Source organism: Microcebus murinus, chromosome 10 (assembly GCF_040939455.1).
Source record: "Microcebus murinus isolate Inina chromosome 10, M.murinus_Inina_mat1.0, whole genome shotgun sequence".
NCBI lineage: Eukaryota > Metazoa > Chordata > Mammalia > Primates > Cheirogaleidae > Microcebus > Microcebus murinus.
Window position 1 is genome coordinate 77350918 of NC_134113.1, and position 26597 is coordinate 77377514.

At 40.4% G+C, this 26597-nt stretch overlaps 1 protein-coding gene across 1 annotated transcript in view; it reads left to right on the forward strand.

Moving 5' to 3' along the window:
* Positions 1 to 8739: 8739 nt before the first annotated feature.
* Positions 8740 to 26597, forward strand: part of ITPR2 (inositol 1,4,5-trisphosphate receptor type 2) — a 467092-nt gene continuing 449234 nt past the window's right edge. The window contains exon 1 of the mRNA XM_012739535.3: positions 8740 to 8869. Within this exon, the coding sequence (XP_012594989.3) occupies positions 8778 to 8869 (92 nt within the window). The 5' untranslated portion in view covers positions 8740 to 8777. The remainder of the gene's footprint in view (positions 8870 to 26597) is intronic.

Sequence of the window (26597 nt, forward strand, 5' to 3'; positions counted from 1 at the left end):
CTAGAGTGAGTGCCATGGCGTCAGCCTAGCTCACAGCAACCTCAAATTCCTGGGCTCAAGCAATCCTTCTGCCTCAATCTCCCGAGTAGCTGGGACTACAGGCATACACCACTATGCCTGGCTAATTTTTTATTCTATATATATTGTTAGTTGGCCAATTAATTTCTTTCTATTTTTAGTAGGGACGGGGTCTTGCTCTTGCTCAGGCTGGTTTTGAACTCCTGATCTTGAGCGATCCACCCACCTCGGCCTCCCAGAGTGCTAGGATTACAGGCGTGAACCACTGCACCCGGCCTGAAGTAAACTTTTAAGAGCAGTCCAGAAATCCTGGGAGATCATGGAAGTTGGGCTACCATCTGAGAAATCTCTCATAATTTGGGTTTTAGGACCTGAACCGCCCAAGCTACCTTTCTTATGAGCACTGAAGTCTGCAAGAGGCCAAAGGTCTGCATCACATCTTCCCTGTTGTCATGCAGTGACCACAAGCACGACAGCACTCTGTGGTGTTAGATGGCAGTTTTCTCTGTGGGTTTTATCTGCTCCCTTCTTTGAAAAGATAGAAAGCTGTCAGCTTGTGGAAGGCAGAGTTCCCATGTGACATTTGTGGGTGGTTTTATGGCACCAGCTGGAAATTGTACTGCTTTTGTTTCTTTTGTCTCGAAATTTGCTTTTCTCTGTGTCCGAAATGTGCCAGTTAAAAAAATTGATTTCTTTCTTTGCACACAATTTTTTAAAAATTGAAATACCTCTGAAAGAAATAAAAATTTTAATAATCATCAAGCATTTACTACTGTTTATGGAAGGGACTGATCTGTAAATGACAGAGCTGCTAACCCAGAGTCTCTGGAGACAGTTCTGGTGCTGGCTCAGTCACTAGTGTGTCTTACTGCACAGGCAGCATCTCCAGAGCTTAGTTTTCTTGTGACATTTAATATTGTTTTTCTCACAGATAATGATAGTCATAATATCAGCTAACAGTTATTGAGCACTTACTTTGTACTAGGCACCATGCCAAGCCCTTTAAATGCATTTTCTAGTTTAAACCCCACAAAGACCACATGAGATAGGTACCATTATTGTCCTCATTTTACAGATAAGGAATATGAGGCCCCAGAGGTAAGTATTTGCATAAGGACTGGGAGAGAGCAAATTAGTGAATTAGTAACTTAACCCGGGTCTATGTAATATACATGTCCTCAGTTATCATGGTATATAGTTATGGGATTCTTTTAAGTGATTGATAAATGCTGTTCTGACTTCTACCTGGGGACATGAAATTATATTTAGGGGAGAATCATTGTAAATGGAAAGTAGCCAAGATTTGAGATATTCATATTTTTTTTTTCTTAAAACTCTCCATTCTTTTCTGTAATGAAGATTGGGCCATTTTCTCCCCTTCTTCAATATTCTAATGAATCACAACTCTAATTGATCATGATTCTTAAAATCCCACAAATTCAGGTTGTTGCTAAACTGTATCCGTTTTTTATAAAGTACTTCTAATTACAATACTCTTCCTCTTCTCCTTTGCAAACCCTTATAGAATTGTGACACCAGGATCAGAGAAGCCATGATTCAGCATCAAGTAGTATTAAGATAAATATTTCTAAGAGCTGTGACCCTATTAAATAGGTCAGAAGAATATTTTAATAGGATGTTATATTGGGAGTTTCAGTGTAGGCATCAAGATACAATAAATAAGACCAACATGCATTTTTTTTTTTTTAAACACTAGAGATGCAATGCTTAAAAATCCTTCTCTCAGACCAAGGATATAAAACATTTGGGCTGTTGGAGATGTGAGTATTTTGGAATTAGTCACAGCTGTGTTGGGTCCCACCCAACCCCCAGTGCAGGAGAAAGGAATGTGTGTGTAAGGGGTCGAGGGTTATAGGGGAGATTTTTGACTCTCAGATCTATTCCAGTGAGGAGAACTTCAAAGGCACCACTTGGAAAGCTTGGTATTTGTCTCCTGCAGGTAGGAAAACTCAGTAGATGGATGTTAAACTCTGTCTTTGAAAACAGGGTCAGGAGATGGGTTGGACAGCATTTTTGGATGGAAAATCAGACTTGCTGTTGCCTTGAGACTGGCCTGCATTTCTAGAGTTTTTCCCAGGCTAAGAGATTGCTCCTTATGGTCCATATATTCAAAAGAGATTTGGTTTGGGATTATTTTCAAACTCATGTCCACCAGGAGACACCATCTCACACTATCGACAAGGGGGCAGATGGACATTGTGTGCCTAAGGTGAGAGTACTCTGGGAAGAACACATCATTACTTTTGTAGTATTCTGGCTAGAAATGCTTAACCTAATCAAATTATGAAATACAAGCCAAACCCAATTGTGGAACAGCCTAAAATGGCCTGTAGTCTTAAAAAATGTCAGTGTCATTAAATACAAAGTATAGCTGCAGAATTATTACATTTTAAAAGAGACTAAAGAAACGTGACAGCAGAGCGGTCTGGTTCCTAAGTTTCAGGGAAGATAATTTTTCCACAGTCGGGGGTGGGGTGGGGGATGAAGTGGGGGTGGGTGAGTGGAACTCGGACAGTGATGCTGGCTTGGTTCCTAACAGGCCAAGGACTGCTCCTTGGGGACTGCAGCTATACATGGTTCTAGACAGAATTCTGTCCCAGAGGGGGGAAAAAATTGCCTAAAAGGCACTGTTGGGAAAATTGACAACATTGGGATATGAACAGTATATTAAAGTTTTACATCAATGTTAAATTTCCCGAACCTGATGGCTGTACATTAGCTATATAAGAGACTATGTTTGTTCTTAGTTATACATGAAGTATTAAATGGTATATGGGCACAATGTATACAACCCACACCCCAGTGATTCTGAAAATAAATTGTGTGCATAGAGAAAGTGATAAAAACAAATGTGGCAAATTACCAAAATTGCTGAATTTAGGTCAAAGTTATGTATTCTTCTTGCAACTCTTCTGTGACTTTGAGGTTATTTCAAAATAAAAATGACAAACAAGTCATTTTCTTAGAAAGGTCTTCCCACTAGCCAAGGTTAGTTTGAACCCATCTCCTCCAACTCCTGCCCATGTATTGCACAATCACCCTCTTTAGAAATGATGGTAAGCCCTACCCTGGACCTGCTAAATCAGAATCTCAGGGGATAGAGCCCAAGGGTTTGTGTTTTAACAAGTTCTCCAAATGCTTCTTATACATACTTAAGCTTGAGAAGCACTGGTTTAGACTAGTCAGGACCCACACTTGGAGTTGGGGGTGGTGTTAACCCCATCCAGGCTGTCACACAGTGGGGGACAGGTGGATGGATTTAGGGACAATGACTACAGGATCTACCTCACAGGAATGTTGAGAGAATAGTGGCCCAGAATGGTTATATTCTCACCTATCCCATCCACCTTTCTCTTTTCAGCCTGACTCCAGTGACCTTAAGGATACATTTTTAGTCTAAAAATTCACAGCAGGAAGTATAAATAACTATTTTATTTTTCTTATTATTTTATTTTATTATTTTATTTTTTAGAGATGAGGTCTTGCTCTGTCATCCAGGCTGGAGTCCAGTGGTGTGATCATAGTTCACTGCAGCCTCCAGCTCCTGGGCTCAAGTGATCCTCCTGCCTCAGAGTTCCAAGTAGCTGGGACCACAGGTGTAGACCATCATGACTGGCTAATTTTTCATATTTTTTTTTGTAGAGTTGGGGTCTTGCTATGTTGCCCAGGCTGATCTCATATTCCTGGGCTCAAGTCATCCTCCCTCCTCTGCCTCCCAAAATGCTGGGATTACAGGTGTGAGCTACTGCAGCTGGCCTGACTAATGTATATTTATTACAGAATGAATCCATAAAACTCTCCATAAGTGAATACAAATTGATTATGATGAATTGGCAGAGTTGTCTATTTTTGGCCTAGTGAGGGGTCGTACAGAGATTTTTCCTTGTTTTCTTGGAGGATACTTTAGAAGGTAATTGAGAAGAGTGAAAGAGACTGGCCTCTAATTTCCTAATTGGAGGTGAGTTGGTAAGTCAGATTTGTTGATTTGTCTGAGTAGGGAAAAATGAAATTGAAGAGAGATAGAACAATTCATGGAATGAGGGGAACTAGTGGAGCAGTTTACATGCCCACTGTTCTGAGTGGTAAGGATACTTGGATTCAGGGCTGGCTACATATTTGCATGGACCAGTGCAAAGTGGTACAGGTTGTGTCATCATGAAACAGACTTTGACTAAATCACCCTGGGTCAAAAGGAGGCCAGGCTTGCTAGAACTCCACCCAAGGGGCTGGTCTGCCTGCAACACCGTTGAAGCTAAGCCGGTTTGGAAGAAGTCAGGCTGAGGCAAGTTCTCCCACTTCAAAGAACGGTGCACTGCAGAGGTCCCTCAGAGCTACTGATATTCCCACCCATGTGCCCAACAGAGAGCCAGCATTTGACACCATCTGACAAGAGGCCTCTGCAACTAGTCAGTTAGCCAGATAAAAGGTGGGGTCTCGCAGGTCAGAACAATCCTTTGCTCATTTCATCCTGATTTTCCTCCCCCATCCCAACATCCAGGGAGCTAAAATATGAAGATGTGTGAGAAGGAGTAATAGAGCAGCCCACACCCCCCTCCTGAGGCTGGCCCATTGATTTCAGGAAGCTCGGAAGGGTTGAGACCAATGTTCTAAACTGGACTGGAGTGTGTGTTGTATTTTTAATAACTGAAAATAATTCTAAATCTGAGGGCTCTCTTTGAAATATTATTAAACAACAGAATGTGTAGATTTGATAGTATATTTCCCTTTGTTGAAAGGAAATGATTTCAAAAGGCATATTTTATTTGCACCTCATGAAGGCTGTTCAATAAACCAGTTACTATTAAAAATTATATTTATTACAAGGCAGGGAGTGAGGAAAGCAATTCAGGACACATTCAGTTGATGGATAATAGATTGCAAACCCTTTCATTTCTAGTATTGATCTGAGGATAGTCAAGTGAATGCTGAATATAAATTATCCTGCAAACATTTCTGATGGAAGAACTCTTTACTAGAATCTTATTTTCAATATAGTCAATCCTTTGGGATAAACATTTCATACATTACTCTCTATTACCTCTCCCTATAGATATTTTAGGGCATGATGACTTGGGCTTTCACTGTAGTGACTCATCTTAGCACAGGAGACTCTGAATGCCATTTGTAGACTTCTGTTCTCATCACCCAAAGTAATAAAAATATTTAATCATTCAAAAATTCAACATTAGTTATTTATTATTTCATTTATGTATCAAATATTTATTGAAGCCCTAAATGGGTTCTGTTAGGCCCCGTGAGGGATAAAACATGAATCAGACACTGATCTTATGCTCAGGATGCTTTTAGTTTGGTAAGACTTAAGATGTACAGATATAGCAAGAAGGCGAGGTAGCAAGTGTTGAGAGGTACCTTAAAAGGGATATGCCCCTAGATCAGTAACTAGACTCCTGGCCTGGGCTCGGAGTTTTAGAGGATCTCATGCTGGTCTAAGGTGGACATGCCCACCAGGCACCTGAATTTCCTTCTCCTTCTAGATTATGTTCTGAGTATCTAAGACCCCAGAATCTCATGCATAAATGGCCCCCTATTCATCTCCCAAATGAAGCCTGCAGAGCTGGCGTGCACAGGGGTGGCTGAAGGAATAACCAAGGGATAGCTATTTTTAGCGACCGTGGTCAGAGCTCTCTCTGCATTACCTTTAACAGTTTATTAGCTCAATTAAGAACTTTTAATATTTAGTCTATGTTACACAGGCCTCCAATTGTTTTTGCCACGGGGACATACAAACATTAGAGGCAGGTGGGCCTGGCTACGGGAATTCAGGAGGAAGGAGAACTTTGCCTTGGTAGTATCTGGGAAGTTTCACTGGGCAATGGGAGCTTGACCCTGCAGGGGTGGGAGAAGGAAGGAGGAAGAGGAATTTCTGGCAGAGGGAATATCACACTCAGAGGCATGGAGATTAAAAGTGCCAGATTATGTGTAGCAAGTCTGGCTTTCCTGGATGTCAGGAATGCAAGAGTAGAAACCGAAGTTGTAAAAGGAGAGGGAGACTAGAACATGGACAGTGTGGAACACCAGGACACAGCGAGTGAGTGCTGAGCAAAGTGTCTTGTATTCTCAGCACAGGAGAATCCATTTAGAGGGACTGATGTTCACATCTAACATTCACATCAGCAGGTGAAGGCCTTCACACTTCTTTCTGTAGGCAATGGGGTGCCACTGTTAGGTTCGAGCTGTTTTGGTGAGATCAACTCTGTAAGCATGAAGCTCTGGCTTACCATGGGGATGGCACGTGGGAAAGACCGGAAGGGTGGAAAACAGTGAGCAGGCAACCCTGTAGAACAGAGCAGTAATAGGGGAAGATGAAAATGAGACATATTTGAGATAATGGAAAAGAAGAAATTGGTAGAGAAAAGAAAAAGGGACCCCAACACTCTGTGTGAATCGTTGGTGGACAGCTAATCATCTTTGCCATGCCAACACAGCCTAGTGACCAGATTCCGTCTCCAGACTATACTGAACACTCTATGGGTGGCAGATGTTGGGGATGGGATGAGGAAGAAGAAAGACATTGGATGTGGGTACATGGCTTGAAGTTTGTACCTGTTCATCAGCACAAACAATCACCCACTCATTTTCTTATGTGTTGTCCACAGATATTATGGTTCGTGCCTTGAGGAAACAAAGACTATTCATGACTTTGATCTGCAATTGTTGAGCATCTACTGGATGTATGGCACAGTACCTACTGTGCCATGTGGGGAACCACAGAATATAATGCGCAGATCTCTTCAATGAACAGAAACCTCCATTTCCAGAGTCATCATCTCAATCCATCTCAAGCTTTCTAATAACGCATATGCCCAATGTCTTGTAGGCTCCCAACAGTGATGTCACGTGTGAAGACAGAGAAAGGCTTCTATCGTGTAACAGGCATTTCTAAGTTGCTAAGTAACCTTTTCCAAAGGAGAACACAGAAATGAAAAGTGAAGATCTGTCAGCCGCACAGCAAGACAATGACTGGGTCCAGTTTATCTCAACACATACAGGCTTTGCATTGGCGTTTCCTGGACTTCGTGTCATTCTCTTCTATCCTGCAGGCCTTCTAAACACAAGCGTTTGAATATTACGCTTATTCTTTGTTCACATTCCATTGTGAGACGGTAAGTGTCAACCCAAACCATCTTTGAACTGGAAGTTAGATTTTGGCTAGTTGCACAATACGGTACACACACACCTCTCTGCACACCCACGGTTCCTCCGCCAAATGCAAACCTTGCCCTGTGGGGATTACTTAGGTAGCAGTTTTTAACTGGGTGGCAAGTGTCATAAACCGCCCCACGAGGAGTTAGTTTGCTTCCTCCGCATTTTCTACAAGGGTCGGGCATAAGGCTTTTAAACGACGTTCTAAGATGAGGGCGGCAAAAGCAACAGAGAAGGCGTGGCAACGTGTCCTGCTGTCAGTTTCTTCCACAACCGCTGGAGCTTGAAGAGTCAGCAGCTTTCAATGTAAACAAGCCAGGGCTGTCAGCGAGACGGTGACCCTGGGTTCCCGGGGGTGGAAGGTTAACCTCGGCTCGAGTTAAGCCAGCGCAGGGGGCGCGGCCTCCGAGGCCGAATTAGAAGGCTCAGCTCTACCGAGCCCTCAGTGACAACGGCTGGCCACAAAAATTGGTGGCTCGGCCGAGAGAGGTTTACCTCCCTGGAGGCTCGCGTGCACCTGGACATCTGCTGACGGGTCAAGTTTCACTAACGCTGTCTACTTGAGGGAAAAAAAACCCAAAAAACCCTCCAAACTACATACTCTAAATGGAGATTTTCCTTCCTCCTTTTTATACTTTCTTTATTACGTATTTATTTTTTATTTGCACTTTTTCCGTTACTTCCACTCCTGCCTCTCCCTTGGTCAGCAAATCCCCCAGCCCTGCCCCACCCACTCACCCCACTCCGGCTCCATCTTTTCGTCTCCGGGGGGCCCGGGGGTTCACGCTGCTGTGCCCGCTGCGCGCCCGCCCCACCGCCCACAGCGGGCACCTCTCCCGGCCCCCTTCGGCTCCCTGCTTTCCCAGGGAGGGACCGTCGCGCTCCAGGTCCGACCTCTCCAGGGCGCTACTTCGTGCCCGTCCCCGGCTCGGGTCCCCGGCCACCTCTCCAGCGCCGCCCAGCGTCTCGTCCCCGCGCCGGCCGCTGCGGCCACCGCGGCTTCCCGGGTGGCCAGGCCTCCGCGGAGTCGCCCCGCCCCGGCCCAGCTCCGCCCCCGGCCGCCGCTCCCCGATTGGCCGCGCGCCCCCTCCTCCCCGGGCTCCTCCCCTGCCCCTCGCCCAATGGGCACCACCACCTGGTCCAAAAATTCCCCCGAGGGGACCCGGGGGCTCTGCAAGCTCCAGCTCCCGCCGCGCGGCGGTGACGGCCGCGTCGGGGCGCAGAGTGGGGAGAGGAGGGAGGAGGAGGAGGAGCAAAGGTGTTGGAGAGAAAACTTCTGAAAGGAACAGGAAACCTGCCGGGGAGACGGCGGCTGCGGCTTCTCGGGGCGCCGGGGCTGCGATCGTGGCGGGGTGTCCACAGCTGCGGGTCCGCTCCTGCCCAGCTTCCCCCCCGGGCGCGGAAGCCGGGCCGGGCCGCGACACTCCGTGTCCGGCTGCGCCGCGCTCCGCCGCCGCGCTCGGCCGCTGCGGTCCCGCGCCCCGTTCCGCCCGTGCCGCGGCCGCCCGCTGGACGGAGAGAGCGGCGAGGGCGCGGGGAAGCGGAGGGACGTGCGCTCTGGAACATGAAGCAGCATGTCCGATAAAATGTCCAGCTTCCTCTACATAGGGGACATCGTGTCCCTGTACGCGGAGGGCTCCGTCAACGGCTTCATCAGCACCTTAGGGTAAGCGGCAGGCGCGGGCCGGGCAAGCGCTCGCGCGCGGCGTCCTCGGAGCCCATCCCTGTCCCCCCTGGCGCCGCCGCGTCCCCCCGCGGAGGCCGGGCCGGGCCGGGCCGGTGTCTGCGCGGCGGACAGCGCTGTGCGCTCCGCCGGCGCCCGCGCGCGCTCGCAGGAAGCCGCCCGGAGAGGCAAGACTGTCTCAGCAACTTCGCAATCTCGAGCTCAGAGACACATCAGAAAAGGAGGAAGTGATTCGAGAGCCCCGAGACAGGCCCGGCGGAGACGTCTTCTCTGGCGTCTCCACGGGCCGTTTTGAGTGAAATGCGTGTGTTCGTTTCCCTTGAAAGGCAGAACAGAACACCCCGCCTTCCCATCTTTTCTAAGGCCACGGCTCTCAGCCCCTTGCCTCTTCAGTGTCGGGTCTGGAAGAAGTCCGTGGCCTTGGACGTGAAACTTGAGCGATGTGGTGAGCCAAAGTGTGGCTTTGTCCTGCGGGAGGAGCTCACCGTCCCCTCTTCGCTGAAGTAATTTCCTTTTGGCCTTGCCAAACGGGGACTCGCCCCGCCGTCGTGGGCAGCCCAGGGGCGCCCGCAGCGCTGGGGCCCTCAGAGGTTAACGAGGGCCTCCCGGGTTCTAGAACTGAGACCTGCATTCTCCCCTGCCCGGGCCTTGGCCCACTGACATGCTGAAACTCTCCTGGAACTCAGCCAAGTGCGGAGTTCTTGGGATTTGAGTTGGTTTATGAATGGGGGAAATATGTATGTTTATATATATATGTAAATAGCGTGCTAAATGGTTAAACAGAACTTCCTTGATTGCTATATTTCCTCTCTGTCCTAACTGTGAATACTAGTGTACAGTTTAATTGCACACTGCAATATATTTTGATGCACAGGTATCTTTTGTTACCTCATGGCCTCAGTACTTAGACACCCCACCTCCTAGTCTTAGAGACTTTAGGCTGTGGAACTGGTGTTTCCACTCGTGGCTGGTTACTACTTTTAGTTGTTAGGTTTTGGGGGCACATGATTTAACATGCAGAGAGTCCCTGGACCCTGCCTGTGAACCGTGTTGTAGGTTTTGAGGCACATGACCTGTATAACTGAGTGCTGCCTATTCAACCCTGGGATGTGGAAGTCACCAGTACTTCCACAGTTCCTGTTTTTAATAATTGTGCATTTCCCCTAATGGGTAAAAGAAGGGAGGTAGGTTTAGTTTAATCCCTTGTGCATCAATATTATTTACTTGTGAAACTAAAGCATAAAAGGAATAAGTATCAATGGCAAGTGTTTTATGCTGGGTTTTAAATCTTGAGCTACCGTTGTTTCTGAGAGCATTCATGGTACAAATTCAGTTTTTGGGCCCCCAACAACATTTTGCAGATGGGCTTTGCTGCACTCCACCTGCCATAGACTCCCTAGGTATGTGTGATGTCCTAGTTAAGCAGGAAGGGCTCCAGGGACAGAATGCTTGGGGTTCTCGAATTCTGGCTTTTCCACTTGTAAACTTTATGACCCAGGGGAAGTTACATAATCTCTCTGTGCTGTGGTCTCCTCAGTTCTAAAAAATGGGAATAATAATAGATTCTACCTTACAGGGGTGTGGTGAGGAAGAAGAGAGTTAATATACATAAAGTGCCTAGCAGGGTACCCTACACATAATAAGCACCTATGGAAGTGTTAGCTATTTTGGTAATTATCGCTTTCTTGGCAACTGTGAACAATAGTTACATTCATGGACAAAATAATAAAAAGAATTAGGAATAGAGTGTAAAACCTAGACAAAGAAAGGAATATGTTTTTGTGGTGTCTTATTCAGCAAAAGTATGCATATGGATAACTTATAAAACAAATACTAGAAGGCTATTGATGGTAAATCAGGAAGCTGCAACTTTAACATTTGTGGAGTTGTCCCTGCTCAGGAAATTGAGGTGAAGAGAAATGAAGTGACTAACTCAAGAAGCAGAGGGCATTAATGCCAAAAGCTGGAACTCTAACCTTGCCTCCAGATTCCCAGCCAAGCGTGCTTTTCTTTGGTTACATATGAAAATCTTTAAGCCTTGAGAAAAATAAGCTTGTATAACCTTTAATGTAGCAAATGCATTTGTGTAAATATTTCTTATTTGTATTTAATATGTCTTGCTTATGTTTTAAAAGTTGTTTCCTTAGGGTGTGTTTATTCAGTGTGTTGTTTTCTGTTAATGAACTGAGTCTTGTTGAGGTTCATATGACAGAGCTCTCATGCAGCAAGATTCTACGGGGAAGAAGGGTCTTTAGAAATGCTGCCATTGGTGAAACATGTGCCTTTGATTGGGTCATCTTTTTCTGACATATATTGCTCAGAGGTTCAGATAACTTTGTAGTACTTTAGAGGTTAGGAGTTGGGTATGGCTATCTCTCCCTTCTGCTACTTGTTTCTGTAACATCTTTTCAAAGGACTGTTACAGTAACAGTCATTGCTGATCTGCCCTGATGCAATCTCCTGGCCTTCATGAACAGTGTCCAAAGGGTACTCAAGGGCAGTATGATGCTAGCCTAAGACTTAAATGGGTTCTAAGTTGAGAGAATCCTCATAGAACAATTGAGGCAAACTGTAAAATTAAAAGTGCTGTGATTTCTCGTTTGATAGTAATGGCACCATGACATTTATGATACCTAAAAATTTAGGACTTTCTGCTTTGAAAACAGGACAGCCCAGAAAACATGTTGGGGATATCAAATAGGATTAAACCTGAAATTATTAATTATCTCATTTATGAACATTTCAAAATTCTGTTGTGTATGGAATATGCAAATAACGTTGCAAAAACTTTTAAGTTGCATTTGGAAAGCATCTGGTGTCTTCTCTAAAAAAGCTCATTTGAATTCTAAAGGGGTCATGCTGTTCATTTTCTATTCTTCTAAATATTAAATTTAAAAGTCATACAAGAGAGAACAGGGAACTTTGGAGGTAAGAAGTAAATTTGTTTTCCTGACTATAAGTCACACATCACAACAGAATTAACTGGACTCTTGTGCCCAGATATGAAGGTTTGTCCATGGCTTTTTGCAGTCCTCTACTCTGTACCTCCAGCCATCACAGTGTATATATATTTCTGTGGGAGTTATTAGATAAGATGCTAAAACTGAGATTTGACCTTACTAACTAAACCAAAATATTTGATTGTAATTTAAAACCGATGTATTTTGTGCTCATCTCATTGATTTTTATTAATGTGTAGATAGTTTTCAAAGTTAGGGATTCTGTTTATATTAATAAAATAATTTTCTAAAATTCAGGGATAAAAAGCTTCAGTTTTTGAGAAATAATCCTATTTAATTTCCTAATGGCCACAAACTGTAACATCTGATGCTTTTATCCTGAGAAATCCGACCGATTGAACATGATTGTTTTGTTCAAAAACTGACATTGCAGTTTTTTAAATAGTCATGCTTGGTTTTAATGTTTAGGGCTTTCTTTAGCCTGTGGAACCAGACTACCCTCAGATTTTTAGGAGTTATAAAGCTCACGGGAGCATATGTCCATGCCACATGGAGTCTTATCTAGGCGCGTGTTAGGGTAGTATCCCCAGTTGTTAGCTCAGAGTACAATTGGTAGATAATTTATTTTGCAAAATGATTTTAAGGCTATGAAACCAAAGCGAGGCGGTAGCTGTAGTTTCTTATTATGTTGTAATAGGATCATTATTTTTACCCTTTCTGTATCAAAGACAGAGTGCATACTTCTAGTTGAACTTCCTTGCTCTTCTGTCCGTTGGAGGTCTGTTGGCCTAGGTCTACTGCTAATTAGCCATGTGGCCTTGTTCACATCATTTATTCTTTTCTCATATCAGCCTGTCTTCATGGAGACTAAGAAGAAGAACAGATACTGTTCTCTCTCTCCCTGTGGGTATTATAAAAGTGAGTGAAAGAGAGAAATAAAAAGATTTCTTTTTTAGAAAATTGCTAGAAAAATCTACATTAGTGTTATATTTTTGCATGTAGAATTGTAAACCTTCTTCAAAGGCATATGAATTGTTAAAGTGATTCAGATTGGAGACATTGGCATTGTATATATTTAGCCAAAATTTGTTCCACTGTAAGATTAAGGACCTAACGGAAGAGCTAAAAATTAGACTACAAGTTTTTGATTTTTATTTTAGCTCTTTACCCATTTGACACTTTTAGTAGCATGATGATTTTTCAAATTTAGCTTAGGAAGCTAGTTAATAAGAACTGAGTTTATACAACATTTCAAGGTAGTGACTAGGTATTTATTTGCAAATAAATTTTGTTTGATTTTAATATTTAGTGTATAAATAAGTTTTTGAGAATACACATTGTTGTTATGTAACTTTTGGAAATTTTTACAATACGGTAATGACTTTTTTAGCTGAAAAAAAGCATGAGGTTTCACTGTATTTGAATTTAGCAGGCCTCTTTTGAGGGCCTTCTGACTGGAGGTGGAAGAAGATTTTCTTGAACTTTGTGACCTAGCTTTTCAGTATGATTTCTCAGTCTGTGCAAAGTTTGAACACCTCAGTTGCGAAGATTTGACCTCATCCTTTAACCAGTATTTACCTGATTTTTCTGAATCCTGAATTGTTGCAAAATGAATTTTCATTATTGTTCTTCTCTCAGTTTGTAGGTGCCCTGCGGTTTGTATTTCCTAATTTAATCTTTCATCTGAAGATCCATTTAGGAAATACTTGTATAGACTTATGGAAAATTGCTTTAAATCCCATTGAATGAAGATGGTGAATATATTTTAAATAAATTGATTTTTTTATACCGGTACATTTTAGGGTTATACTCTTTATGTTTCTTTTAAAAGGGAATGGGGGAGTTTTGGGATACACTGTACAATTCCAAGTGAAGTGTTAATTGTCCCTCCCCCTCACCCCAATTTTCTCTGTCCTTGTTTCCCCTGTTGCTGTCACATCTGTCAAAAATGTTCATATTTATGGGGACATTGACTTCACCAATGGTCAGGTACTACAGAGTGGGGACTGAGTATAACAGAATTCTTAGGATGGATGATGAGATAGTAGAATCATTAAAAAGCATGTCATTCTTTCCTTGGCCGTTCTCTGCATGGTAAAGAGGTTAGTAAATGAAAAATGTGTAAGTGTATATATTTTTGTGTGTATGTCTATATATGTATGTTTAAGCCATTGCTACCTTGGCTTGAGGTTTCTTCTCTGGATCTTCTCAGAACCAAAATCGACTAATTAAGGTCTCAGAAAACTGTCAAATGGTCACCAATTGATGCACTGACCTCAAAGCATCATAATAGTGTCTTAGAGTGACAAAAGACTGCAGCCCTTATTTTTACTTCCTGCTTGATTTTTTCCAACTTTTACCTTTTCCAGTCCTTTGTTTTCACGTTCAAGAATGGATGTCAGGTAGGGTGATGGGTGGGCGTCCACAGTTTATACTTCTGACTTAATTCCTTAGAGGAATGAGGCTGTGTAACTGCTTGTATTTTCTTGTTCCCAATTATAGTCCCTCAAATTTCTCTTCCTAATCTTCTTCCTGCTAAACATTTTTGATATTTAAACATTTGAAGATTTGGTTTATTATCTTTTCTTTCTTACTTATTTAACTATGCTAGTCTTATTATAGTTTTAAAAATATTTCCCTTAATAGGACTATTTGATCAGTGGGGAGTTGTAGATGAAGTGTGGAATGATCATAGTCAACTTTTATTTTTGTGTGAAGATGTGTTTAATATCTTCTAGATGATAGCCATTGTTTCCTGCTATTACCAGGCATACAAGCTTAAGCTTTGCTTTGGCTAAGGCATATGATAATGTGATAAAAATATCTAAAAGTCCATTGGACATTTGCGTGTCTGTTCAGTGAGGGGGAAGAAGATGATAGAATCTTGTTTTGGAAAGCCTAAGTGTTAGGAGTGTGATGTTGTGGAACTTGAAATCAGCACAAGCAAAAAGATAGTTTCTGCCTTGGTGAGCATAAAGTCTATTTTAAGCTGAAAGGTCGAGTATTTCTTAAACCTAAAAGTCATTCCATAAATAACAGTGCAGGTTTTGGACCCTCTCTGGCAGTGAGAGCTCAGTTAGGTAAACAACCATTCCTCCTCAAGTGCCTCTGATGGCTTGGCTTTGATGGAATTGAATTCAGAGGCAACTGTTTGGCTTCATTCTAGGTTTAACAGAAGCTTTTTATTTTTGTGTAGGTAGCACTTTTCACAATCATGCTTTCCCTTTAGAACTGTTCTTGTACAGACAGTGTGTAAATAACTTAGAGACTATAGGCAGAGTACTATAGATTCAAACTTTAAAACCTAAAGTGCAGGCAGAGGGCATGTCTTCATATATAAATATGAAAGAATAAGTAACAGTGGACTTTTATGGAAAATGTGTAGTATAATAACAGTGAATGTTACCATTTTTAAATATTAGAATTCGGTAATAGATCATTGGATTATAATCAGACATGTGAAACTTTAATGACCATTCATTCATTTAATAGATAAAACTGCCCTTCAAATGTATTGATGCCTTCTTTTTGTGTCATCTTTCAACTCCCATGCTGATTTTGATGGGAAATTTTAAAAATGTAGACCTTTAGAAAACCATAATTTTAATAAAAATATTCAGAACAATATACATGGAAAATGGAACAGCATATTAAAAGTCGTTGACCCTGCATGGTTAGTGAATAGGCGATTTTAATTTTAATTTTTGTATTGCCCAGATTTTGTATGTTTCTTTAATTAACCATCTGTAATCAGGAAAGTTAACTAAAATGAAAATGATGTTTTTAAGGATTCTTCAATTTCTTATTACTATTAATCAACTATATTTACTTTAAAAAGCATAAGTAAAGCATTTTCCTGGTCATGGTCAGTGGAGGAAAACCACAAACTAGGAAGCTGCTTGTTGCTGAAATAGTCATATGTTAACCCTTAAACATATATCCGGTCATGGTGGCTCACACCAGTAATCCTAGCACCTTAGGAGGGTGAGGCAGAAGGATTGCTTGAGGCCAGGAGTTTGCGACCAGCCTGAGTAACATAGCAAGAGCCCTGTCTCTACAAAAAATTTAAAAAAATAAAAAGAAATTAGCCTGGCATGGTGGTGTGCACCTGTAGTCTCAGACACTCAGAAGGCTGAGGTAGGAGGATGACTTGAACCCAGAAGTTGGAGGTTGCAGTGAGCTATGATGATGCCACTGCATTCTAGCCCAGGCAACAGAGCGAGATCCTGTCTCAAAAAAAGAAATTGTTCTTGGTTGCTATTGGTATTTTAAAATGTTATTATGGAAAAATGATATTTGGCCAGTAATGCTGAGCAATTATGTTGGTTGATTTAATTAATGCAGTAAATATATACAGATGGTCACTGAGTTACAATGATTTCATGGTTTGATTTATGGTTTTTTAACTTTACGATGGTGCCAAAGTGATATGCATTAAGTAAAAACTGTACTTTGAGTACCTATTTAACCATTCTGTTTTTCACTGTCAGTATAGTATTCGGTAAATTATGTGAGATAATTCAACACTTTATAAAATAGGCTTTGTGTTAGATGATTTTGCCGGACTGTAGGCTAGTGTAAATGTTCTGAACAAGTTTAAGGTAGGCTAGGCTAAGCTATGACATTTGATAGGTTAGGTGTCTTTTTTTTTTTTTTTTTTTGAGACAGAGTCTCGCTTTGTTGCCCAGGCTAGAGTGAGTGCCGTGGCATCAGCCTAGCTCACAGCAACCTCAAACTCCTGGGCTCAGCGATCCTACTGCCTCAGCCTCCCGAGTAGCTGGGACTACAGGCATGCGCCACCATGCCCAGCTAATTTTTTGTATATATATTTTTAGTTGGTCAATTAATTTATTTCTATTTTTGGTAGAGATGGGGTCTCGCTCAGGCTGGTTTTGAACTCCTGACCTTGAGCAATCCGCCCGCGTCGGCCTCCCAAAGTGCTAGGATTACAGGCGTGAGCCACCACGCCCGGCCTAGGTTAGGTGTCTTAAATGCATTTTTTTTTTTTTTTTTTGAGACAGAGTCTTACTTTGTTGCCCTGGCTAGAGTGAGTGCCGTGGCGTCAGCCTGGCTCACAGCAACCTCAATCTCCGGGGCTCAGCGATCCTACTGCCTCAGCCTCCCAAGTAGCTGGGACTACAGGCATGCGCCACCATGCCCGGCTAATTTTTTCTCTATATTTTTAATTGGCCAATTAATTTCTTTCTATTTCTAGTAGAGATGGGGTCTCGCTCAGGCTGGTTTCGAACTCCTGACCTTGAGCAATCCGCCCGCCTCGGCCTCCCAAAGTGCTAGGATTATAGGCGTGAGCCACCACGCCCAGCCTTAAATGCATTTTTGATATTTTCAACTTACAATGGGTTTATTGGGATGTAACCCCATTCTAAGTCAGGGAGCATTGCTAGTCTTTTATTTTAGAAGTCTGTTTACATGTGTGGGAAGTATGCATTTTAGCATGGCTGACTTGTTCATTTTATTAATAGTAATCTTAGTACTCACTATGAAACAGTTTTTTGCCTGAGTCAACTTTTATAAAGCATTGGTTTGTGAGGGGATTTTTCTTTTTGGTGATTGAAATAAATGAGCTAACTGTTTTTGTTGACTATCTTTGAAATGGATGGATTAGCTCTTTCAAAATTCAAATCAGTAATTGAGTAACAATAGCTATTACATAGTTTATACCAGCCCACCCAAAGATCTCCAGATTTGAATTAAAAATAAGTTAAAGTATTAGGTGGTTTAGAAAAAACTGAAATTGAAAGTGTGTCCACATCATGAATTGAGTCCATGAGATTACCCTGGTGACATAGTTTATGTGAAGGCATGCTGCAGATTGACTCATTAGTTCATTCAATGAATATTTCTTGAGCCTTTACTATGTGGTGGGGATACACATGTAAAAAGATACCAGATATTAAGCTGTTTTAATTATATCAATTAATTATTGTTTTATTTAATTATTATTATTATTTAGAGATGAGATCTCATTATGTTGTCCAGGCTAGAGTGCAGGGGCTTTTTACCGGTGTGATCAGAGTACCCTGCAGCTTCAAAGTCCTGGGCTCAAGCAATCCTCCCGACTCAGCCTCCCCTGTAGCTGGGACTACCTGGGAGGCTGAGGACTAAGTATTTGTACAATTAAGGTAGTAATTATTTAGGAATGGAGATAAGACTGGTATTGAATAACTGTGATCTATAGCAATTCTTTTCAAATGCCCAAAAGATGATTGAAAGCAGTATTGTAGGAAGAAGTCCAAAGAGTTACATTCTTTCTCTCCTGCCTGGGATGACCTGGGGGGCTTCAAGGAGGAGGTGGCATTTAAGCCGAACTTTGAAGTATCATTAGAATGGATTTCTGTCAAATCTACACCCATAATTGATCATGTATTCTTGGCACTTTTTTCTTTCACTTAAAAAAAGAATAAGTGAAATTTTACTATTTTAATAGCTCCAAACTAAAGCGAACAATTTGATATTGTTGAGATATGTAAAGATAGAAGAAATAATCTGAGAGCCTATTTTATGCTTATTTACCAAATGTGAGAGGTTTAAGGTTGGTTCAGAGCCTCTGAAAATAGTAAGACTGCTTTCAATCTTTGTCATGTATGCCAAATTTACTGAGACCTGAGATAATGAGGTCAGGATTATGAAACCCAGTCAAGAAGAAAGCTGGCAATTATTTGGGGGAATTTATACACTGTACCCAGCCCCTTTTGTTATATTTTCATCTCCTTTCTCCTTGTTTCTCCGCATCTTCAGTGCTTCATAGATTTTCTTAATGAATCATGAAGTTAGAGTCTTACTGATCCTGAAAGCTTGGGCAGTAAGGACAACTTTTCATCTAAAATAGTTCTTTTTAATTTTTTTCTTTTTACTCATACTGCATATGACTGTTCAGAACACATAGACACACACACACACACACACACACGAGCGTACATTCCCACTTGGTATGGAATATCCTCTGGCATGGAGTCCACCATGCTTTCTTCTCCTTTTGGTGTTTTAAGAAGAGATAAAGGCCATAGATAGATTCCCATGAATGCAGGGAAGACTAAGGAAGTGAACAAAGCATAATCTAAATTCATATCTAAAGTCTTAGAATTCAAACGTGTTATTGAGGGTCTATCTACTAATATCACTGACATGTTTGAGTCACTGTTAAAATCTGGACTTTTATTATGTGTTCGTTATTCAAGAGAATTCTTCAACAGAGTCCTACAGAAAGCTTAAGTTTGTTTTTTTGTGGGTTTTTTTTTTCGAGACAGGGTTTTGCAGGCTCGAGTGCAGTGGCACAATCATACCTCACTGCAGCCTCAAACTCCTGGCCTCAAGGGATCCTCCCATCTCAGCCTCCTGGGATTGCAGGTGTGCCCCACCACACTTGGTTAATTTAAAAAATTTGTTTAGAGGCAGGGGTCTCGGTATATAGCCCAGGCTGGTCTTGAACAGTCCTGGCCTCAAATGATCCTCCTACCTTAGCCTCCCGAGTAGCTGGGTTTCCCAGCTAATCCTAGGTTTTTAGTGAAGTAATTCCTAGTTATCTAGCGCTCTGAGACCTTGTGGTGATGACTAATTGTGAAACAATCACTAAGGGCAGACACTACTGTTCTCCACATATTATTGCCTATTGAAAAAGAGGATTCTTCAAAATATGTAGTGAATTTATGTGGCTCATCAGAGCTAAAAGTAAGAGCCCAAATGACCAAATAAACAAACAAACCCAACAAAACCTCAAAAAAAAAAAACTGGTTTAAAAGTTGTTAATTTTCTAGAGGGCAAAGCAAAATGTATCATTTGTAAAAATTTCAGAGAATAAAGTGCTCTCCCACTCATATTACAACTTACGTTTAATTAAATTATTTGCAAACCTGTAGTGAATTGCCTTAGAATTCTTGAAAAACAATTTATAGGTATCCCTTGCTGTCCTCCTTCTTACTGTCTGATCATGAAAGCCCAGAAGATTTGGAAAGCAAGTGATACTTGTATATCACTTTGCCCACATGGATAAAGCTTAGTAATTGAAAGACTATATTATATTAGAAGTAACATAATTACTTTGTTGGTAAGGAACAGAAACCATCTCTGGCTAGTTTAAGCCAAGACGGAAATTTATTGTGAGGATACTGGAGAAGCTCCAAGAAATTAAAGGATGAGCTCAACAGCTGAGCATGGGAAAGGCAGAAACCCACAGTGCTGTGCGAATCTCAATAGCAGGACCTTCTCTTTGGGTCCCACCACTTATGTGACTCGGATCCAGCAATTCCTATATTCTGTGCCCCTTTTCTTAAATTTCAAATTATGGGGTGATGGAATTTGGCCTCACTTGGATCAGGATTGATCACTTAAATCCTTGAAGGCAAGTCACAATGCCCAGATCTGGCTACCAGGGAAGTCTCTGTGAGCAGGGCTGTTTTCTGCCCACTTCTGGGGCAGCGTGGTATGAGGGAAAAGAGAACAAAGAGGACCTGGGCCTGAGCTAGATTTCACTGCACTGCTTAGTAGGTAATAGTTATATGTACCAAAATAAATTGTGGTACAACATACACAACATACAATTTACCATTTTAAACATTTTTAAGTCTACAATTCAATGGCATTAAGTATATTCACAATGCTATGCAACACCACTACTGTCCATTTCCAGAACTTTTTCATCATCCCAAACAGAAACTCTGTACCCTTTAGGCAGTGAATCCCTGACCTCTGCCTCCCCTAGCCCCTGGTAACCTCTAGTCTACTTTCTGTCTCTATGAATTTGTCTAGTCTAGGTACTACATGTAAGTGGAAACATGTAAGATCTGTGCTTTGTGGCTGGCTTATTTCACTTAACATAATGTTTTAAAGGTTCATGCGTGTCGTAGCATGTGTCAGTACTTCATTCCTGTTTATTGACAGCTGATATTCCATTGTAAGGATATAGCACATGGTTTTTTACCCATTCATGTATTGTTGGACATTTGGATTGTTTCGACTTTCTGGCTATTACGAATCATGGTGCTGTGAATATTTATGTATAAGGTTTTGTGTAGACATATGTTTTTTTAATTCTTTGGGGCATATACCTAGCAGTGGGATTTCTGGGTCGTATGGTGACTCTATGTTTAACATTTTACCTTAGCCTTTCCTGTTCTCTTTATCCTGCATTACCTTCCCTCCCCCTATCATTTTATTACATACAATTTACTATTTATTGTACCCATTGTTTATCATTTGTCCACCCCCGATAGAATATAAGCTCTTTGAAGGCAGGGATCTTTTTGTTTTGTCAGTGAATATCTCAAATGCTTGGCTCCATAAATATTTATTAAATGAATATTTGTTACATTAGCATATCCTGCCACCCCCAACCCTGGGGCCTCGGATCCCAGGTCAACCAGGGGCCATAGAGCTCCACACTGTACCCCCCAAACCCCCATGGACCCTGGTACCAAAAAGGTTGGGGACTGCTAGATACATATTTTCAAATCTGTATGTAGCTGTTAACATCAGTCCCTCTCTGGAAAAAAGTCAATGTGATTATTATTCTTATTTATTAAATACCTTCAGATCTATAGGCAGTTCCTCTAAAATATAGGAAATTTATAGGCACTCGAAAAATATAGGCACTCGATTTATGGTGCCATTAAATTTTGCTATCCTTGGTCCTTTAATATTTTTTGGTTGTAACTCTGTATATACTCAGGCCAACGTGTGATAAAACTTAACACTCTGGAAAAAGTAATGTTCATGGCCTTTTTTGAGGGTATGCATGCTATAGCCACATTAAAGAAAAGATATTTCTGTAAATTCAGTTTTGTTTTTATGTATGCAAAGAGTGAATCTGTAAGCATTTTGTGAGACTATTTCTTAATTTAGACCAGCCCTTTCTCTTGGTGGGTAGTATATAATACATCCAAGGAGACATTTTATACTTGGACTGCTATTGCTAGAAAAGTTTAATTAAAAAGAATTTGCTGATAGGAAATGCAGAGAGTAGTTGGGATATTTATAGAACTCTAGAAAAATAGAATAGGGCATGTGACACTTTGCAATTGTTATTTTTAAAATTCAGGAATAAGAGCCTGGAAAATGGTAAGCATTTACATATAGGTGAAGGGGAACAAATGGGCAGTATTTTTGTTCTTCGGTAAGTTATAATATATTATATCTATTGACTAAGTCTGTTGTAATGTGCTTTACCTGAAGCCAATTACGAAACTACATGTTTGGCCAATTTCTTTAAGAATTTGAAATTCTCCAATGTTGTTGGAGAATGTTGACTGTCATTCTAGGAATTCTCTCCTAGAGAATGTAGCAATGTACATATGAGGACTTCTTGGAGAGTTATTTGCATATGTGACAAAAAAAATAAAGTCAAAAAATATAAACATGTACAAATTACAAAATAATTTGAGAAAATAAAACAATGTCATTTGATTTCTTTTAGTTCTAACATGCTATAACCCTCTATGGCATATTTTTAAAAATGTAGTATCTTTAGAAAAGTAACTTTGAGAAGACACCAAATAGTATCAGAGTTTTGTTTCATTTCTGTAACATCCAAACTAATCACGTTTAAGTATATCATATATATAAAGACAGTGACTTAAAAAAATCTGTTACCCAAATCATCAAACACACTTACATTAGGAAGCCAAAGTAAGTTAATGATTTAAGGACTAGTTACTATGTTTGGCTAAAGTGTTCAAGGTCATTGCTAATATCAGGGACATAACTACTTAAACATTTGCATTTCAAGTAGATTTTTGGCTTCAATCATGTTTTCAAAGAGGATAAGTTCAGTTCAGGTTCTTTACGGTGGGGGTGGGAGAAGGTAAAGAAAGGAATTTTGTTGTACGCAGAGTCCTATCCTTTGCCTAGAAATGATAGTTATTAAGTGATACTTTAAAGTCAAATCAAGATTCACCGTCAGTGAAAGTGTTATTAAAAACTTGACTAAATTCCGCTACAGGATTACTAGTAAATGAGAAAAGGACTTTTAACTTTGTTCCTTTATTTACCTGACAGGTCATGATTTAATAGTTGAGTTCCAGTTTTAAACCCATGCAAAAAATGAGCCTCCTTTCCTGTTTAGTACAAATGAAGTCATTGTTATCTGTTAGGGGAGAAAACAAATGCTTCTTTCCAAAGTCACAGCTGCTAAAGAGTCTCTCAGAAGGTCTTTTAAAATATTATCAAATTGCAAATGTAAAAGTACTTTGTTAATAATTGGAGAATCTGAATAAAGAATTGTTTAGGTAAATTGTCATGTGGAAGTTTTGAGAGGCAATAATTTCTTTGGCAAGGAATACCCATAAAGTTATTTTATAAACATTTTGTAAAGATTAGGTCAACATTTGTATTGCACATTTTTTAAAAAGTGGAAGTTATAGTTAATCCAATGAATTCTAAAGAATTAATCTCAACTACATTATTTAGTTTGAAGCATGTTTAATTTAACAAAATGCATGTTAATTTCAGTTTCTGTATCAGAGTCTGCTAGTTATTGCCCCCAAATTCATTTTTCTCTTCTTCCATACTGATAGAAATATACTTGAGTTTGTGGGTGTCCAGAATAAAGACCACATTTTCTAGCTTCCCTTATAGTCAGGTGTGGCCACGAATTGCATTTTGTAGTCAGGCCTTTAAAGGAGATGCTTACACCCCTGAACCCCCTCCAGGTGTTTGGAACATGGTATGGGAAGAAGGCATCTTGGATCATGTGGCTAAGGCCAACACACTAGGAATGACAGAGCATTAAGAATCAGTTCTCCAGATGTCCTCAAATCCTGTCTCTGCTATTATATATTCTAACAAAAGATGATACCAGATGGGTAGACAAGAGCCAGATTATGTATGTGTTCCCTGTTGGGCAATGTGAAGCCATGGAGTGATGTTTAAGCAGGAGAATGAAAGGATTAGGTTTTGTTCTAGAAAGACAGGACAGTGGTAAAGAGGAAGAATAGAGGGCTGAAAATGGCAGGCCAAGGAAGAACAGGGCTGAGTGGTCATTGATGGAGCCTGAAACAAGCAACTTTAGTGCGCATGAAAAGTTGCTCATCATCACAAGCATTGAAGGGACAGTATCTTTGTTTAGTGTTTCACTTTAGGTCTAGGAAAGATGTATAAATTAAAATAGTCGCCATTGCTGTTGAGGCTTTATATTATTCTGAAAACTGAACCTACATATTTGAAGTTTATCTTTTCGTTTGCTCCCATTTGAATAAGATGTCGTATTAGAATAAATTCAGGCTTTTTTGGGTTTCTGAGACATAAACCTCATCTTGTGCCATACCTCCTTCCTCTAGCTCCATATATTATGCATACTGTCTTTTTAGTTACACAAACATTCTGAGCTCCGTTTTGTCTTTTCATGTGTTTTTCCCTCTGTGTGGTCAGTTTCTCTTCTTATCTGCGTACCTTTCAATAAATATTGTTCAGATTTAAACTCTGTGACTCTTTAGTGACAGTCCCTGATCTTGCAGACTGTGTGAGATCCCTTTGGTATGTGCTCACATAGCATCGTATTCTTTTCCTTCACAAAATTTATCACAGTCGTAGTTTTAATTTTGCTTCTAATTCTGTGAGCATTGGATTGTTTGTTTCTCCTACTAGACTTTTTTTTGAGACAGAGTCTTGCTCTGTTGCCCGGGCTAGAGTGCCATGGCATCAGCTTAGCTCACAGCAACCTCAGCAAACTCATGGGCTCAAGCAATCCTCCTGCCTCAGCCTCCTGAGTAGCTGGGACTACAAGGCACACAACACCACACCCAGCTGATTTTTTTCTATTTGTAGTTGCCCAGCTAATTTTTTCTATTTTTAGTAGAGACGTGGTCTCACTCTTGCTCAGGGCGGTCTTGAACTCCTGAGCTCAAGCGATCCTCCCACCTCAGCCTCCCAGAGTGCTAGGATTACATGTGTGAGCCACCATGCCCGCCCAGCCTTCCCACTAGACTTTAAATGCTGTGAGAGCAGAGACCATGACTGATTTTGTTCATAATTACGTCCTCAGGGCCTCTGGCAGTATCTGTCACATAGTACTCAAGAAATATGTTGAATGAATAAATAATGTTTTAGCGTATGGTTAAGAGCACGTGCTTTTAGCTGGGACAAACCTGGTTTCAAACCATGACTCCATTCTTTCTCATGGTGTGATCTTCAGAAGTTATTTAATACTGAGCACCTAAATTTCCTTATCTGTAAAGCGGGATTATTGCCTAGTTTATAGTATTGCCATGAGATTAATGGCAATTAACATCTGTGAAACAGTAAGCATCAGGCCCATAGCATTAAGCATTCAAGTCTTAAATATGTGGAAGCTATTATTATTATTGTTGTTAATATTATTATTATTATATCTAAAAAATCAGCCCAAGTTTTTTTTTTTTTTTTTTTTTTTTTTAAGAAGCCTGGCTAAATTCGTTGATGTTAAGAGTTCTGCTGTATTATGTTTATAAAATTTTGCAGTATACCAGTTTTTATGCTCGTATTTGTTTAATAGGCTGTTCAAAGGCACCCTGCCTTATCTATTATTTATTTTGGTTTTGGGTTTTTTTTCCTTCCTTACTTTGATAATGCGCGTTACTAAGTTTGCAGGTACCTATATTTATCCTTTGATACTGGTTTGATGCATGCTATCCTTTTGATGTAATGCAAACGTCTGAAGTATATCGATATTAGTAATAACCTTAGACTTGCTTGACATCTATGAATATATACCATATCTTCTTTGACTAGAATTTTCAAATCTTTTTACAAGCCATTGTAAGTTATTTTAGTTGCTAATATTTCTTCCCTACTAGAACTTAGTAATAAAAAGAAACAGTTTAGTTTTATTTATTGAGACAAACCAAGTGTTTGTTTTGGAGCCTTTAGAATAGAGTTTTTGCTTAAGTTTCCAGTGGACAGCTGGTTGATACTGTTCCTTCTGAGGTTTCCTACTGGCCAAGAATTCTTATCAAATTTCTGTGACATCTCCAGGTCTGTTATGAGCAAAAAAAAAAAAAAAAAAAAAAAAAAAGAAAAAAAAAATTTCTGTGACTGTACTGTTAGAGGGATTAGCAAAAATGTTTATTTAGTTTGGATAATTGATCACTTTACACACAAACACATTTGTTTAGAAAAATCTTGTCAGATTTTAAATAGTAACTAATCAAATTATGATGCTTATTTCACTTGGGAATACTAATGATTTTTAGACAAAACCATAGGGATTGAAAAGGCATAGAGTGTATTTTATTCCTGCTTCTTAGATCTATCTGCTGGATAAAAATTATTCAGGCCTTAGCCTTCTTTTAGTTATACCATACAAAGAGATTTTACTATTTATTTGAAATACTGTATTAATATTACTAATTACTGTATTAGTATACTATATATACTATTATTAGTATGTATGTGTACACAAAGTATTGATGAACCTTTAAAAAATTTAAGCATTAAAAACATTTTTAAAAGAAACTACTCTGTAAACTCTTGTTTGAACATTTCTCTATGAGAAAATATTTCCTTTTAGTGAACATAAATTTCTTATGGTGCGGTTTGAGCCAGTTTGCTATTTCTAGATGTACTGGAATAACTGGTGATGGAGAAGAGCTCACAGAGTGCCACACTCCTGGATGTGATAAAAAAAAACAAAACAAAACTGGTGTCTCTGAAGACACTAGTTTTATTAGTCAAGATTTTTTTTTTTTTTAAATAGAGACAGTGTCTCACTCTGTCACCCAGGCTGGAGTGCAGTGGCGTGATCATAGCTCACTGTAGTCTCC